This window comes from Aotus nancymaae, unplaced genomic scaffold (assembly GCF_030222135.1).
Source record: "Aotus nancymaae isolate 86718 unplaced genomic scaffold, 86718_ANA_hifiasm-v0.15.2.pri h1tg000028l, whole genome shotgun sequence".
In the NCBI taxonomy this organism is placed as follows: domain Eukaryota; kingdom Metazoa; phylum Chordata; class Mammalia; order Primates; family Aotidae; genus Aotus; species Aotus nancymaae.
The window spans coordinates 6,137,709-6,155,438 of record NW_026988441.1 but is presented as its reverse complement, the minus strand read 5'-3'; the positions used below and the strand labels follow the sequence as shown (position 1 = coordinate 6,155,438).

At 48.6% G+C, this 17,730-nt stretch overlaps 1 protein-coding gene across 2 annotated transcripts in view; it reads left to right on the top strand.

Moving 5' to 3' along the window:
- Positions 1-17,730, top strand: part of TRPM4 (transient receptor potential cation channel subfamily M member 4) — a 48,655-nt gene that overhangs the window by 26,191 nt on the left and 4,734 nt on the right. For both annotated transcript variants that reach the window (XM_064381057.1, XM_064381058.1), the window contains 8 exons: positions 1,018-1,147; positions 1,319-1,464; positions 2,891-3,003; positions 3,378-3,455; positions 6,137-6,571; positions 14,343-14,475; positions 14,651-14,825; positions 15,593-15,770. In XM_064381057.1, coding sequence (XP_064237127.1) covers positions 1,018-1,147; positions 1,319-1,464; positions 2,891-3,003; positions 3,378-3,455; positions 6,137-6,571; positions 14,343-14,475; positions 14,651-14,825; positions 15,593-15,770 — 1,388 coding nt within the window. The remainder of the gene's footprint in view (positions 1-1,017; positions 1,148-1,318; positions 1,465-2,890; positions 3,004-3,377; positions 3,456-6,136; positions 6,572-14,342; positions 14,476-14,650; positions 14,826-15,592; positions 15,771-17,730) is intronic.

Genomic DNA, 17,730 nt, shown 5'->3' with positions numbered 1-17,730 from the left:
TTGCCCGCTGCCTAGACAGAGCTGATTTATCAAAACAGGGAAATTGCAATGGAGAAAGAGTAATTCATGCGGAGCTGGCTGTGCAGGAGACTGGAGTTTTATTATTACTCAAATTAGTCTCCCTGAGCATTCGGGGATCAGAGCATTTAAAGCTAATTTGGTGGGTAGGGGCTTGGGAAGTGGGGAGTGCTGATTGGTCAGGTTGGAGATGGACTCACAGGGGGTCTCGCTGTCTTCTGTTCCTGGACAGGGTGCAGAACTAGTTGGGCCAGATTACCTGTCTGGGTGGTGTCAGCTGATCCATCGAGTACCAGGTCTGCAAAATATCTCAAGCACTCATCTTAGGTTTTACAATAGTGATGTTATCCCCAGGAGCACTCTGGGGAGGTTCACACTCTTGGAGCCAGAGGCTGCATGAACCCTAAACTGTAATTTCTAATCTTATAGCTAATTTATTAGTCCTGCAAAGGCAGACTGGTCCCCAGGCAAGAAGGGGGTCTTTTTGGGAAAGGGCTGTTATCAATCTGTTTCAGAGTCAAACCAGGAATGGAATTCCTTCCCGAAGTTAGCTCAGCCTATGCCTAGGAATGAGCAATGGCAGCTTAAGGGTTAGAAGCACGATGGAGTCGGTTAGGTCTGATTTCTTCCCCGTCATAATTTCCTCCATCATAATTTTTGCAAAGGTGGTTTCACCTCAGCCTCCCAGTGTGCTGGGATTACAGTCATGAGCCACTTTACCCAGCCTCCAACTGGGTCTTGACCTGTCTGTGGCTGCGGAATTTATTCTACCTCCAGCCCAGCCCGACTTGTATCCCTGGTCTCTGAGCCACCTGACTTCTGATATTTTCAACTGACATTCAGTTTCTTCCAGAGCCATCTCCAAATATGACTTCATCTTTGGCCTCTGATGAGTCCAGTTAGCTTCTGACCTCTGGCTCTGTCCCTTCCCTTGACCTCAGGCTTTCTCCCCCTCCGTGACCCCTTTCTGACCCATCCATGCCCTCTTTGTCTCTCCAGGGCTCCAATGCAGTTTCCTCAGCTCTTGGGGCCTGTTTGCTGCTCCGGGTGATGGCACGCCTGGAGCCTGATGCTGAGGAGGCAGTGCGGAGGAAAGACCTGGCAACCAAGTTTGAGGGGATGGGCGTTGGTGCGTAGGGCATGGTGCCTGGGAGCAGGGATGGCGGCTACCACCGGAGGGGGCATCTCCCCACTCCTCACATATCCCTGTGCCATCCCCTTAAATTCCCTTTCCTCTCCCTTTACACCCTCACCCTACTCCTTCCCAACCCTGTCACATAACTAACTCCTCTACCCCTAGACCTCTATGGTGAGTGCTATCGCAGCAGTGAGGTAAGGGCTGCCTGCCTCCTCCTCCGTTGCTGCCCGCTCTGGGGGGATGCCACTTGCCTCCAGCTGGCCATGCAAGCTGATGCCCGTGCCTTCCTTGCCCAGGATGGAGTACAGGTGAGTATCTGCAACACCAACATCCCAAACAGTCTCCAAGCCGACTCTGGGAAGTATGGGGATGAGCCCCTGCCGTTGGGAACAGCCATGGTCTGGACCAGCCCCTCTTCCTGGAGACAACCCAGAAAGTCTCTCTTCTCTCTCAGAAAGGCTGCTCTTCCCATAAGAAGCCTCACTCCCTTCCACCAAAAGCCAACCTTCCCATGGCAAAGCCCATCTTCCTAAAAAGTTCCACTCCAGATACTCTTGGTGACCCTATCGGGAAGTTCTACTTTTAACCTAGGAAGTCCTTCCTGCTTCCACAGAAGAGCCCATTTCTTTCAAAGTAAGTCCTTGCTCATCCACAGGAAGTCCCGCCTCATCCATAGGAAGTATTTTCCACTTCCTTTAGAGGTCCCTAGTTCCAGTTCTCAGCAATTAGAATGGTCTTACTGGACAATCACCTATATATATATATTTTTTTTTGGACATAAAGTTTGGCCTAGGAAATCTCACCCTTTCTATAGGAAATCATCTCCCTTGAGAAGCCCTACTTGCTCCCAAATCTCTCCAATTTCTCAGTATTTTTAATTTAACTCTGTATTTTAATGTTCTCAGTATTTTTAATTTAACTCCGACAGGGGCTCAGAGTCCCACCTCAGTACAGGAAGTTGTGCCCACCCAACAGGAAGTCCTATCCTCATCTGTTGGAATGGTTTGGCTGACATTTCAAACAGCTACCCAGAGTCCCTTGCTGTGGATAGTGGTTAAACTCATGGATTCCAGCTCTACCACATACAGGCTGTGTTTCTTTTTTTTTTCTGAGATGGAGCCTTGCTCTGTCACCAGGCTGAAGGGCAGTACCACAGTCTCAGCTCACTGCAACCACCACCTCCCCAGCAAGCGATTCTCCTGCCTCAACCTTCAGAGTAGATGGGACTACAAGCATGTGCCACCACATCCGACTAATTTTTGTATTTTTAGTAGAGATGGGATTTCACCATGTTGGCCAGGATGGTCTCGATCTCCTGACTTCATGATCCATCTGCCTCAGCCTCCCAAAGTGCTGGGATTACAGGCATGAGCCACGGCCCCCAGACAAGGCTGTGTTTCTTTGGGTCATTTCCTTGACCTCTCTGTGCCTCATGTGTGTCAAGGAGGAGATAATAGTAGACGCCCCCTTGTGTGTCAAGCGTTGAGTGAACGAATCTGCATAAAGTGCTTAGTTCTGTATCTGCCATATCGTGTCAGTAGTGTTGGCTGTTCACTGCCAAACCCTGGCCCAGGTTGTCTTTGCCTTTCACCACCATTCCCCTACCTCAATAGTTGTAGCTGTGACATAGAGCACTTGCTCTGTGCTCTGCAGCTGTGGTCCAACCCTTGCTGGGTGTCTAAGGGAGGGAGCTATAGGGGAGATTTGGATCCTAATCCTGCCCACCCCCCACAGTCTCTGCTGACACAGAAGTGGTGGGGACACATGGCCAGCACCACACCCATCTGGGCCCTGGTTCTTGCCTTCTTTTGCCCCCCACTCATCTACACCCACCTCATCACCTTCAGGTCAGTCCCCTGGGGTGACAGTGGTGGGAATGGGGGTGGAGTGCTCAGTTTCTCCTTCCCGCTTGCTCCGCCCACCTTTCTTCCCTGGTCTGCCCATTATACTCCTTCCCTGGGAATGGGACTCTCTCTCCCTCCACTAAGGGAGTATTGTGGGAGGTGAGTTTTGGGGGGATCCTCCCTACGGTGTCTCTCGTAGCAGTTTCTCTGCCTTTCTGGTCCTGGCTCTCGAGGAAGCTCCCTTTTGGGTGACGTTAAGGGGCCACCTCTCTGTCTGTCTGCCACGTGTCCGGGGGAAGAGGTTTGAGTTTTTCTGGAGAACCCCTCTCCACCTTCTCTTCCCCTCATTTCTCACTCTGTGCCTCCCTCCTTGCCAGGAAATCAGTAGAGGAGCCCACACAGGGGGATCTGGAGTTTGACATGGATAGTGCTGTTAATGGGGAAGGGCCTGTCAGGTGAGTGGACCCCCCAGCACTGTGTGGGGTGGGGACACCCTGGGCGGCTTCAGGACATGTGCCACCTCCATGCTGTTAGTCCCCTCTTGAGTTGCTACAAAGGAATACCTGAGGCTGGGTAATTTATAAAGAAAAGAGGTTTCATTGGTTAATGGTTCTGCAGGCTGTACAGGAAGCATAGTGCTGGTATCTGCTACTGGTGAGCCCTCAGGACACTTCTGCTCATGGCAGAAAGTGAGGGAGGAATCGTTATAGCTAACGATTCTATAGATCAACGAGATAGAAAATTAACAAGGATATTCAGGACTTGAACTCAGACCCAAAACAAGTAAACTTAATAAACATTTATAGAACTCTCCACTTCAAATACACAAAACATACATTACCACCTCACACCTATTCCAAAAGTGACTATATAATTGGAAGTAAATCACTCCTCAGTAACCGCATAGCATTTCATAGGTTTAAATGAAATATTGGTTGGCTGTTTGTTTGTTATCTTCTTCCCTTATTCCTTCCTGACTACATCATTAAGTATAATTATCAGTATACAAGAGGTTTTCAATACCCATTACTAAATTGCATTCTAGCCTGGGCAAGAAAGCAATACTCCCATTCTCTCTCCCTCTTTCTTTTCCTTTTTCCTCCTCCCCATTCTCTCTCTCTCTCTCTTTAAAAAAAAGAAAGTGAGGGAGGAGTCAGTGTATCACATGGCGAGATCGGAAGCAGGAGTTAGGGGGTGGCCACACACTTTTAAACAAACAGATCTCACGTGAACTGAGCAAAAAGTCACTAAAGGGACGGTGCTAAGCCATTTGTGAGGGACCCACCGCCAGGACCCAGACGCCTCCCACCAGACCCCACCTCCAACATTAGGGATTACATTTCTTTTTCTTTTTTTTTTCCCTTCCTTCCTTCCTCCCTCCCTCCCTCTCTCTTTCTTCCCTTTCTTTCTTTTTCTTTCCTTCTTTCTTTCTTTCTCTTTCTTTCTTTTTTTCTTTCTCCTTCCTTCCTTCCTTCCCCCACTTCTTTCTTTCTTGCTTTCTTTTTCTTATTCCTCTGTGGCCCAGGCTAGAGTGCAGTGATGCAGTCTCAGCTCACTGCAGCCTCTGTTTCCTGGGTTCCTGATCCACCTGCCTCAGCCTCCCAAGTAACCAGGACTACAGGCATGCACCACTACACCTGGCTAATTGTTGTTTTTGTTTTTGTTTTGAGATGGAGTCTCACTCTGTTGCTAGGCTGGTGTGCAGTGGCGCCATCTCGGCTCATTGCAACCTCTGCTTCCCAGGTTCAAGCGATTCTCCTGCCTCAGACTCCCGAGTAGCTGAGATTACAAGTGTGCATCATTATGCCCAGCTTTTTTTTTTGTATTTTGGTAGAGATGCTGTTTCACCACGTTGACCAGGCTGGTCTCCAACACCTGACCTTGTGATCCACCTGCCTCGGCCTCCCAAAGTTCTGGGATTATAGGTGTGAGCCACCACACCCAGAGACTTGGAAGGAATAAACATCCAAACTATATCGCACGTCCCATCAGGGACTGAGATACTGAGGAAGCTTCCCAAATGCCAAGTTCAAGGCTTGGCTCACAATGTGGTTCTGTCACCAAGGAGGCCATCACTAGAAACCGATTTGCTTCATGCTACACGTACTTCCATTCCTCTGTAGCAAGCAGGATCCGTTCATTTAGGGATTGTTTTTTTTTTTGAGATGGAGTCTCACTCTTGTTGCCCAGGCTGGAGTGCCGTGGCATGATTTCAGCTCAGTGCAACCTCCACCTCCCAGGTTCAAGCAATTCTCCTGCCTCAGCCTCCTGAGTAGCTGGGATTATAGGCATCTGCCACCACCACACTCACTGATTTTTGTACTTTTAGTAGAGATAGGGTTTCGCCATGTTGGCCAGGCTGTTCTTGAACTGCTGACCTCAGGTGATCCACCTACTTCGGCCTCCCAAAGTGCTGGGATTACAGGTGTGAGCCATTGCGCCCGGCCTTTTTTTTTTTGAGACAAGATCTCACTGTCACCCATTCTGACTGCAGTGGTGTGATCATGGCTTCTTGCAGCCTTGACCTCCTGTGCTCAAGTGATCCTCCCCCCTCAGCCTCCCAACTAGCTGGGACCACAAGCATGTGCCACCATACCTGGCTAATGAAAAAAAAAATTTTTTTTTTAAGTCTGTGTCTTGCTAACTCCAACTCCTCAGCTCAAGTGATCTGGAGGTCTCAGAAGTCAGAGGTTAGATACAAGGGAAAAAGCTGAGAAGGTGGTCTGGGCCTGTAATCGCAGCACTTTGGGAGGTCGAGGCAGGCAGATCACCTGAGGTCAGGAGTTGGAGACCAGCCTGGTCAATATCGTGAAACCCCATCTCTACTAAAAATACAAAAATTAGCCAAGCTGGTGGTGCGCACCTGTAGTCCCAGCTACTCGGGAGGCTGAGGCAGGAGAGTCGCTTGAACCCAGCAGGCGCGGATCTCCCTCCAGCCTGGTGACAGAGCGAGACTCCATCTTAAAAACAAAACAAAACAAAATAAACAAAGCCAAGAAGGGGAGCTGGGCAGACTGAGTTTTGGGTTTCGGGTCAGGCAGGGTCAGATGTGGCAGGCCAGAAGTCCCCATCGTGGTGGAGATCAGGACTCAGGGATCAGAGCGAGGCCTCCTCCCTTCTCTTCTCTCCCCCACAGGCCGGGGGACCCCGCGGAGAGGACGTCGCTGGGGGTCGCACACCAGCCGGGCCGCCGGGGCTGCTGCAAGGGCTGCTGCGTGGGGCGCGCGTACCTGCGCCGCTGGGCGCACTTCTGGGGCGCGCCGGTGACCGCCTTCATGGGCAACGTGGTCAGCTACCTGCTGTTCCTGCTGCTGTTCGCGCGGGTGCTGCTCGTGGACTTCCAGCCCTCGCCGCCCGGCGGCCTGGAGCTGCTGCTCTACTTCTGGGCTTTCACGCTGCTGTGCGAGGAGCTGCGCCAGGGCCTGAGCGGGGGCTGGGGCAGCCTGGCCAGTGGGGGCCCCGGGCCTGGTCATGCCTCGCTGCGCCAGCACCTGCAGCTCTACCTCGCCGACAGCTGGAACCAGTGCGACCTAGTGGCCCTCACCTGCTTCCTCCTGGGCGTGGGCTGCCGGTGAGTGCCCTGGGGTCCTGGAACCCCGGTCCCTGGCCACCTCTCATCCTCCCTGCCCATTCCGGGGTCTCCACTCCCAGGTCCGCTGAAGCTGGGCAGCAGGTCCAGCCATCCCGGCTGACTGGAGAAAAACAAAACTCCTTAGGAAAGTTGGGCGTGACGATTGCCCCAGGGTAATTGGCTGGCACCTGGATATCCGGCTTTAGGGACGGCAGGATTCTAGAAAAAGCCCCACTGTCCGCCACTCAGCCTCTGCTATTTATTGCTAGGTCTGAAAGTTACCAGATATTTCTGGGAGGCCTTACCTTACCTCCTCCCTCCTCTTCATCCACACAGCTTGTAAGTCTCAGGCCTTGCCCTCCTGCTCCCAACTTTCTTTCTTTCTTTGTTTTTTTTGTTGTTGTTGTTGTTTGATTTTTTTGAGATGGAGTCTTGAGACTCCGTTGCCCAGACTGGAGTGCAGTGGCGTGATCTCGGCTCACTGCCACCTCTGCCTCCCGGGTTCAAGCGATTCTCCTGCCTCAGCCTCCCGTGTAGCTAAGATTACAGGCACCTGCCACTACACCTAGCTAATTTTTTTGTATTTTTAGTAGAGACAGGGTTTCACTGTTGGCCAGGCTGGTCTCAAACTCCTGACCTCATGATTCACCCACCTTGGCCTTTTAAAGTGCTGGGATTACAGGTCTGTCTTTCTTTCTTTTCTTTCCTTTTCTTCCTTCCTTCCTTCCTCTCTCTTTCTCTCTCTTCCTTCCTTCTTTCTTTTTTTTTTTTTGATGAGTAACGTCTTGCTCTGTTACCCAGGCTGGAGTGCAGTGGTGTGATCTTGGCTCACTGCAACCTCTGCCTCCTGAGTTAAAGAAATTCTCATATTTCAGCCCTCCAAGTAGCTGGGATTACAGGCGTGCACCACCATGACCGGCTAATTTTTGTATTTTTGGTAGAGTTGGGGTTTCACCATGTTGGCCATGGTGGCCTCGAACACCTAACCTCAGGTGATCCACCTGCCTTGGCCTCCCAAAGTGCTAGGATTACAGGCGTGAGCCACTGGGCCCAGCTTTTTTTTTTTCTTTGGTAGTGACGGAGTCTTGCTACATTGCCCAGGCTGGTCTTGAACTCCTGGCCTCCCACATTGACCTCCCAATGTGCTGGGATTACCAGCATGAGCAACTGCGCCTGGCCCCCTGATTGGTTTTATATTCAGGGCAGTTAAAGTCATTTCAATGATTTTCATTTTTACTTTATGAAATTATTTCAACTTAGTTAACTGTTATTGGGGTAAAGTTTTATACCACATTCAATTCCCCATTCATGTTTCGGTTCGTACTGAATTTTGCCAAAGTCTAGGGTCTGTGACTATCAATTGCCCTCGGTGCCTGTTAGCTCTTTCGTGTCCAGTTTTCCTGGGTCAGATTTCATAGCTTCAAATTTCATCAGGGAGGCTGGAATGCTCTGCCAACATTTTTTTTTTTTTTTTTTGAGGCAGAGTCTTGCTCTGTGGCCCAGGCTGGAGTGCAGTCGCTCGATCTCGTCTCACTCCGGCCTCTACCTCCTGGGTTCAAGCAATTCTCCTGCCTCAGCCTCCTGAGTAGCTGTCTTGCTATGTTGAAATTACAGGTGGGATTACAGACACCTGCCACCATGCCTGGCTAATTTTTTTGTATTTTTAGTAGAGATGAGGTTTCACCACGTTGGCCAGGCTGGTTTTTGAACTGCTGACCTCAGGCGATCCACCCCTCTCTGCCTCCCAGATTGTCAACTTTTTAATCATGAAACCCTTGGCTGTTTCTGTTTACTTCTTAGCTAAGTCTACACAAAAAACCAATTGTGAGGAATTTTCCTCAACTGTTTTCTGTTGCCGGGACTGGGCCACGTGGTATTAGTTAATTTCTTCCCCAGTTTCCAGACCATATCGTTAGTTCCCGAAGGGAGGGGAAGGCGTAGGTCAGAATGTCCTTGGGAACAAATTGCCTTGTCTTTGGGTCTTGGCACATGCTGTTCCCATTCCTGAAACTCTTCCCTTCTCTCCTCTGCCAAGCCAACTCTGACCCTTCCTACAGACGTCATCTGCTGTCCCTGCCTTTGGAAGCCTTTCTTACCCTCCTTCGACCCTAGGTCCCTCTCTGCTGGTGCCCTGTGTTCTTGGATGAGGTCTGTGCAAACCTACCTTTGCAGGCCGAGGGGAGCTGAGAGGCTGAAGAAAGAGGCTGACAAATCCAGCTTCTCGGAAATAAACATTCAGTGAGGATTTATGAACAGAAGCCCTGTCTCAAGGTGGATCCCTCAGCCCACCCTCCAGAAAATATTCATTCTAATTTTTTTTTTAAGATGGAGTTTCACTCTTATTGCCCAGGCTGGAGTACAATGGCACGATCTCAGCTCACTGCAACTTCTGCCTCCTAGGTTCAAGCCGTTCTCCTGCCTCAGCCTCCCGAGTAGCTGGGACTACAGGCATGCACCACCACGCCTGGCTAATTTTTGTTGTTGTTGTTTTGAGACGGAGTTTTGCTCTTGTTGTCCAGGCTGGAGTGCAATGGCATGATCTTGGCTCACCGCAACCTCTGCCTCCCAGGTTCAAGTGATTCTCCTGCCTCAGCCTCCTGAATAGCTGGGATTACAGGCATGTGCCACCATGCCCAGCTAATTTTGTATTTTTAGTAGAGACAGGGTTTCTCCATGTTGGTTAGGCTGGTCTCGAACTCCCGACCTTAGGTGATCCACTTGCCTCAGCCTCCCAGAGTGCTGGGATTACAGGCATGAGCCACCGTGCCCAGCCTCTGAATTTGTCTTTTAAAGATAGACACCAGGTCTCACTAGGTTGGTCAGATTGGTCTTACACTCCTGGCCTCAAACAGTCCTCCTACCTCGATTTCCCTAAAGTGTTAGGATTATAGGGGTGAGACACTGTGCCTAGCTCAGAAAGTAGTAAGCCTTTTTTGTAAAACACATGTGGCTGGTTTAGAGGGTTTGTGAAACTCTGGCCACTGGGGAAGTTAGATAAGCATCTTTATGAGGGGTTATCTCTGCCACAGGCATTATTTCTTTATGAGGGGTTATCTGTACAGAGATCATGGGTCATTGAAGCCTCGCCCAAGACATCCTGCTGCCTCAGCCTCTTGAATAGTTAGGACTACAGGCATGTGCCTCCGTGTCCAGCTAATTTTTTTTCGATTTTTTTTTTTTTTTTTTTTTTTGGTAGAGATGGAGTTTCGCTGTGTTACCCAGGCTAAAACGTTTTTAAATTTTAATTTGATATTTTTATAGAGACATGTCTTGCTCTGTTGCCCAGGCTGGAGTGCAGTGGCACGATCATGGCTCACTGTAGCCTCAACCTCCCTGGCTCAAGCCATCCTCTTACCTCAGCCTCCCAAGTAGCAGGGACTGCAGGCACGCACCACCACATCTGCCTAATTTTTATTTTTATTTTTTTGGTAGATATAGGATCTCAAGATCTCACTATGTGCCCCAGCTGGTATCACACTCCTAGCCTCAAGGGATCCTCCTGCTTCAGCCTCCCAAAGTGTTGGCATTACAGGTGTAAGCCTTTGCACCCGGCAACATCTTTTAAATATCGGCTATTACCAAAGAAATGCAGAAATATGGCCCCATTGAACAAGAGGAAACAAATGAAGGACACAGATTTTCCTCCACTGTTGCAAGCATCCTGCTTTTCTCAGTGGTTACCTCCATCAGTAGTTTGGTGCACATCCTGTCTGTTCTTTTTCTATTCATTTACATGGACAAGTACACATAATTCTCTTTACACCAGTTACATGATATTTATGTATCTTCTGGTAACTTTTTCTTTCTCTTTTTTGGAGACAGAGTCTCACTCTGTCACCACGATCTCGGCTCACTGCAACCTCTGCCTCCTGGGTTCAAGTGATTCTCCTGCCTCAGTCTCCCGAGTAACTGGAATTACATGCATCTGCCACCACATCCAGCTGACTTTTTGTATTTTAGTAGAGGTGGGGTTTCACCATGTTGCCCAGGCTGGTCTCGAACTCCTGACCTTGTGATCGGCCTGCCTCGGCCTCCCAAAGTGCTGGGACTACAGGCATGAGCCATCGTGCCCGGCCTTTTTCTTTTTTTAAAAGATAGGGTCTCACTAAGTTGCCCAGGCTGTTCTTGAATTCCTGGGCTCAAGCAATCCTCCCACCTCAGCCTCCAAAAACCTTTTTCTTTTTCTCTGCAATGTGTCCTGAGATTCTTTCAATGTCAATACAGTATTTGCAAATGTACTTTATTTTTTGAAAATGCCACATCAGATTCCAAAAGAAAGAATTTTAGCCATCTTTGACTAAAGATCAGATGAGACACACTTCTTGACAGAATTTAAGGAATGTGGTGTTTTCATAAGGCAGTGAAACAAAAATTCTGAGCTTCAGGAGATAGAAATCAGCCTAAGAATTTCTCAACAACATCTCTTTCATTTTCTACTCCAGATAATTTGAGGGCAGGTGCTGTGTCTCACGCTGGTAATCCCAGCACTTTGCAAGGCTGAGGAGGGAGGGTTGCTTGAGGCCAGGAGTTTAAGATCAGCCTGGGCAACATAACAAAACCCCTGTCTCTACCAAAAATTTTAAAAGTGGGCCAGGCGCGGTGACTCACGCCGTAATCACAGCGCTTTGAGAGGCTGAGGTGGGTGGATCACCTGAAGTCGGGAGTTCGAGACCAGCCTGACCAACATGGAGAAACCCTATCTCTAATAAAAATACAAAATTAGCGGGGCATGGTGGCACATGCCTGTAATCCCAGCTACTCAGGCTGAGGCAGGAGAATCAATCACTTGAACCCTGGAGGCAGAGGTTTCGGTGAGCTGAGATTGTGCCATTGCACTCTAGCCTGGGCAACAAGAGCAAAACTCTGTCTCAAAAAAAAAAAAAAAAATTAAAAAATGAGCCAGGCACGGCAATACGCCTTGTAGTCCCATGTACCTGGAAAGCTGAGGCTGGAGCCCAGGAATTTGAGGCTGCAGTGGACTATGATTGTGCCACTATACTCAAGCCTGGGTGACAGCGAGACCCTGTCTCTTAAAAAAAAAAAAAAAAAGGTAATATAAAAAGTTTTTAAAATTTATTTTTTATTTTTATTTTTTGAGACAGGATCTCAGCTCTGTTGCCCAGGCTGGAGTGCAGTGGTGTGATCTTGGCTCTGCACACTCTTCCTCCCGGGCTTAAGCGATCCTCTCACCTCAGCCTCCGGAGTAGCTGGGACTACAGGCACAGGGCACCACAGCCGGCTAATTTTGGTATTTTTTGTAGAGATAGAGGCTGCCCAGGCTAATGTAAAGTCATGATCAGATAATTACTGCTCTGGTTCCAGTTCTCTGCTGATGGGGTCTCCTCCCTCCCTCCCTTTCTTCCTTCTTTCCTTTCTTCCTTTCTTTCTTTTTGTTTCTCTCTTTCCCTCTCCCCACTCCCTCCCTCCCGCCCGGCTACTCTCCTCCTTTTGAGGAGAGCAAACAGAAAACTTTGTGGACACAACCTGGTGACTGGTTTCTGTTTGTTTTTATTTTCTTTCTTTCTTTTTTTCTTGAGACAGAGTTTTGCTGTGTTGCCCAGGCTGGAGTACAATGGGACGATCTTGGCTCACTGCAACCTCCACCTCCCGGGTTCAAGCGATTCTCCTGCCTCAGCCTCCTGAGTAGCTGGGACTACAGGCGTGCGCCACTACACTCAACTAATTTTTTTTTTTTTTTTTGGTAAAGATGGGGTTTTGCCTTATTGACTAGGTTGATCTCGATCTCCTGGCCTCAAGTGATCCACCCACCTTAGCCTCTGAAAGTGCTGGGATTACAGGTGTGGGCCACCGGCGCCCAGCCAACAACCTGGTGACTCTTTACAAGGGACCCGACATGTCCTGAATGGTGGACGGTGATGACCCCCTACTCAAGCTTTTCTCAGTAGACACGCTGAGAGGCAGGCTTCCTCTAAGCTGCGTTACAAAGTGATTCAACATAAATAATTTCTTTTTTTTTCTTTTTTTTTTTTTTATCGGTTTTCCAATTGTTAAGTGAGTTTTAAATAAAAAATTTCTTTAAGCAGGGAGCAAGCTATGAGAGTTTTGCAGAACACTAATACTTTACTTCCGTTTATCCTTTGTTGTATTTTATATAAAGTGACTTTTGAGATGAAAGGGCTAAGGCCATTTGCTACCATGCTCTAGGATTGCCAGCGATATTTTGGACAGTTTATCAAGCCCGGCACTTTCAAGGTGAAGGAAGCAGTATTACATGAGAAAAATGGAGAGCTCTCAGATTACAAGGGAGAAATGTCTAATCATCATCAGAATTGAATGGATTCCCTCTAGATGGACACTTAGGTTATTTCTTTCTTCTTCTTCTTTTTTTTTTTTAACTCAAATGGCCTTGCTGTAGTCTTTCTTCTTTTTTTGTTTTAAATAGAGATGGAGTCTCACTGTGTTGCCCAGGCTGGTCTCAATTTCCTGGGCTCAAGCAATACCTACTCCTTGGCTTCCCAAAGTGCTGGGATTACAGGCTTGAGCCGCCGTGCCCAGCCCTGTTTATATTATTATTATTCCAGAATAATAAAAGTTTACATCCCAGATGTAAAGTTCCTGGGTCAAAGGGTACATATATTCTTGACATGATAAGATTTCTTACTAAGTATCCCCACCCATTTCCACGCCTACCATCAGGGCGAGAGAGTGCCCCCTAGAGGACGTGCTAGACAATGCCTGATACTTTCACTCTTAAAATGTAGCTTTCAATTGAACTGAAAACAAATTGGCCAATTTAAAGGGTAAACATGACCTCTCCTTGTTTTCATTTATGCACTCTTGACTGCCAGGTAGGCAGGACATCTTTTCCTAAGCTTAAAGGCCACATGTACTTGTGTCAGTTGTCTTCTTTGCACCCCAGTTTTTAAAATTGGGGTTCATTGATTGCATATGTATGTATGTGTATATATATGTATGTGTGTGTATATATATATACACACACATACATATATATATATATCACTGTTCTCCTTATACTGTGGATCCTAATTCCTGGTAGTTTTGTTAGTGTTAATATCTTCATCTCTTCTCGAAGTTTGTGGCTTGTCTTTTCACTTTCACTTTTTTTTTTTTTTTTTTTTGAGACGGAGTCTCGCTGTGTCTGTCACCCAGGCTGGAGTGCAGTGATGTGATCTCAGCTCACTGCAACCTCCGCCTCCCAGGTTCAAGCGATTCTCCTGCCTCAGCTTCCTGAGTAGCTAGGATTATAGGCGCCTGCCACCATGCCCAACTAATTTTTGTATTTTTAGTAGAGATGGGGTTTCACCATGTTGGTCAGGCTGATCTCAAACTCCTGATCTTGTGATCCCCCCACCTCGGCCTCCCAAAGTGCTGGGATTACAGGCGTGAACCCCCGTGCCTGGCTGTGCAGCCATTTTAAAAATAGGTCCCAGTGCCCTGCGTGGACCAGCACTGAGTCCACGCAGAGACTGAGTCTCTGTCCCCGCTCCCTGGGACTCTGTATCCCTGTCTCTAAGAAAATGCCTCTGTCTCTCTGAGTCTCTGTCTCCCTCTTTCTCTGAATCCCTGAGTGACACCCCACATCCTCCGCCATCATCTCTCTGGGTCTCTGCCCACCCCACTCCCTCTTTCTTTCTTTCTATTTTTGAGTAAACCTCGGGTGACTTGGAGGGTCCTGGTTCTGCCCAGTGGAGGCTGCGGCTTTATCTGAAGCATGGCATTGGGGAGACTCAATTTTCCTTGGCATCTTGTGACATTTGAGTGACCCTTGCGGCATCTCCCCACACCCCAGGCTGACCCCAGGTTTGTACGACCTGGGCCGCGCTGTCCTCTGCCTCGACTTCATGATTTTCACGGTGCGGCTGCTGCACATCTTCACGGTCAACAAACAGCTGGGGCCCAAGATCGTCATCGTGAACAAGATGGTGAGTGAGGGGCGGGGCTGAAGTGGGCGGGGCCAGAGGGAAAGGGGTGGGGCAAGGGAAGGAGTGGTCTGTGGAGAAAGGGCGTGGCTTTGTGGAGTAGGGCGTGGCTTTGGGATATAGGGGTGGGGCCAGAGTAGGGAAGGGCGGGGCCGGACTCAGCCACATCTCCCTGCAGGTGAAGGACGTGTTCTTCTTCCTCTTCTTCCTCGGCGTGTGGTTAGTGGCCTATGGCGTGGCCACGGAGGGGCTCCTAAGGCCCCAGGACAGTGACCTCCCAAGTATCCTGCGCCGTGTCTTCTACCGTCCCTACCTGCAGATCTTCGGGCAGATCCCCCAGGAGGACATGGACGGTAGGGAGAGATGACAGGGCCTGACAGCCTCCCCTCCCTCTGAGCCTCTCTGTCCCTGCTCCCTGGGTCTCTATACCCCTGTCTCTAAGAAAATGTCTCTGTCTCTCTGAGTCTCTGTCTCCCTCTTTCTCTGGATCTCTGAGTGACACCCCACATTCCCCTGCCATCATATCTCTGGGTCTCTGCCCACCCCACTTCCGTCATTTCCTTCCTTCCTTCCTTTCTTCCCTTTCTTTCCTTCCTTCCTTTTCTTTTTTCTTTTTTTTATTTATTTATTTTTATCTTTATTTTTTTATTTTTTAAATTTTTTATTTATTTTTAATTTATTTTTAATTTTTTTTACTTCTTTTGTTTTTTTTCTCCTTTTCTTTTTTCTTTTCCTTCCTTCTTTCCTTCTTTCTTTTCTTTCTTTCTGGTTTGAGATGGATTTTTACTCTTGTTGCCCAGGCTGGAGTGCAATGGCTTGACCTCTGCTCACTGCAACCTCCGCCTCCCAGGTTCAAGCAATTCTCCTGCCTCAGCCTCCCAAGAAGCTGGGATTACAGGCACCCGTCACCATGCCCAGCTAACATTTTTGTACTTTTAGTAGAGACGGAGTTTCATCATGTTGGCCAGGCAGATCTCGAACTCCTGACCTCAGGTGATCCGCCTGCCTTGGCTTCCCAAAGTGCTGGGGTAACAGGCGTGAGCCACTGGGCCCAGCTGTCTTTCTGTCTTTGTTAGATCTCTGTCCCCTTCGCCCCATCTCTGAGTGTCTCCCTTCACAGTGGCCCTCATGGAGCACAGCAACTGCTCGTCAGAGCCCGGCTTCTGGGCGCACCCTCCTGGGACCCAGGCGGGCACCTGCGTCTCCCAGTATGCCAACTGGCTGGTGGTGCTGCTCCTTGTCATCTTCCTGCTTGTGGCCAACATCCTGCTGGTCAACCTGCTCATCGCCATGTTCAGGTGAGGCCTGACGGCTCTCCAATCTGACCCCACCCAGCATGACCCATGACCCTCTCATGACTCTCAAACCCTGTCTAATCAATTTCTGTCTTTAGTTCCTGAACTCTGATCAAGTCTAATGCTGCCTTCTCCCCAAATCCAACCAGACCCTTCCCGGTACAAGCGATTCTTGTGCCTCAGCCTCCCAAGGAGCTGGGACTTCAGGCACATGCCACCACACCCAGCTAAGTTTTTGAATTTGTAGTAGAGACAGGGTTTCTCCATGTTGGCCTCGAACTTTTGACCTCAAGTGATCGGCCCACCTCGGCCTCCAAAAATGTTGGGATTATAGGCGTGAGCCACTGCGCCCAGCCAACTTCATTTTTTATTGTGGTAAAATTACATAAAATTTGCCATTTTTACTTTTTTTTTTTTTTTTTTTTTTTTGAGACAGTCTTGCTCTGTCACCCAGGCTGGAGGAGTCTAGTGGCACGATCTTGGCCTGCTACAATCTCCGCCTCCCAGGTTCAAGGGATTCTTCTGCCTCAGCCTCCTGAGTAGCTGAGATTACAGGTGTGCGCCATCATGCACAGTTCATTTTTGTATTTTTAGTAGAGATGGGGTTTCACCATTTTGGCCAGGCTGGTCTTGAACTCCTGACCTCAGGTGATCCACCAGCCTCAGCCTCCCGAAGTGCTGGGATTATAAGCGTCAGCCACCACACCTGGCCCATTTTTAAGTATACAAGTTAGTGACATTAATTACATTTACCGTGCTCTGCAGCCATCACCACTACCTATTTCCAGAACGTTCTATCACCCGGAACAGAAAGTGCGTGCCCATGATACAGGAACTCCCCATTTCCCCTCCCTACAGGTCTTGGTAACCTCTAATGTATTTTCTGTCTCTATGGATTTGTCTAGATGTTTCATGTAAGTGGAATTAGGCAATATTTGTCTTTTTGTGTCTGGCTGATTTTACTTAGCATATTTTCAAGGTTAATCGATGTTGAAGCATGCATCAGAACTTCATTCATTCCCTTTTATGAATGAGTAACATTCCACTGTATGAAGAGACCACATTTGGGCCCGGCGTGGTGGCTCACACCTGTAATCCCAGCACCTTGGCAGGCTAAGGCAGGTGGATCACTTGAGGTCAGGAGTTTGAGACCAGCCTGGCCAACATGGTAAGACCCCATCTCTACTAAAAAGTTAGCTGGGCTCACGCCTGTAATCCCAGCTACTCGGGAGGCTGAGGCACGAGAATCGCTTGAACCCAGAAGCAGAGGCTGCAGTGAGCCAAGATCATGCCATTGCACTCCAGCCTGGGCAACAGAGCGAAACACCATCTCATAAAAAAAGACCACATTTGATTTAGCCATTCATCTGTTGATGAACACTTGGGTTGTTTCTGCCTTTGGGCTGTCGTGGCTAATGTTGGTTGGAGCATTGGCATGGAAGTATCTATTTGAACGTTTGTTTTTATTTTCTTTGATCGTATATCTCAAAGTGAAATTCCTGGATCATATGGTAAATCTATGTTTAGCTTTTTGAGAAACCACCAAACTGGTTTCCACAGCAGCTGCACCATTTTTTATTCTCACCAGCAGCGTATGAGGGTTCTAACTTCTCCACATCCTAGCCAACACTTGTTATTTTTCTTTTGTAAAAATTATAGTCATCCAGCTGGGCGTAGTGGCTCATACCTGTAATCCTAGCACTTTAGGGGGCTGAGGTGGGAGGATTGCTTGAGCCCAAGACTCTGAGACCAGCGTGGGCAACATAGCGAGGCTGCTGTCTCTACCAAAACACAAGAAATGAGATATCACTTCACACATGCAGCCTCAAGCTCCTGGGCTTAAGTGATCCTCCTGCCTCAGCCTCCCAAGTAGCTGGGACTACACTTACGTGCCACCACACCTGGGTAATTTTATTTTTATTTTAAAATTTTATTGATTTATTTATTTATGATGGAGTCTCCC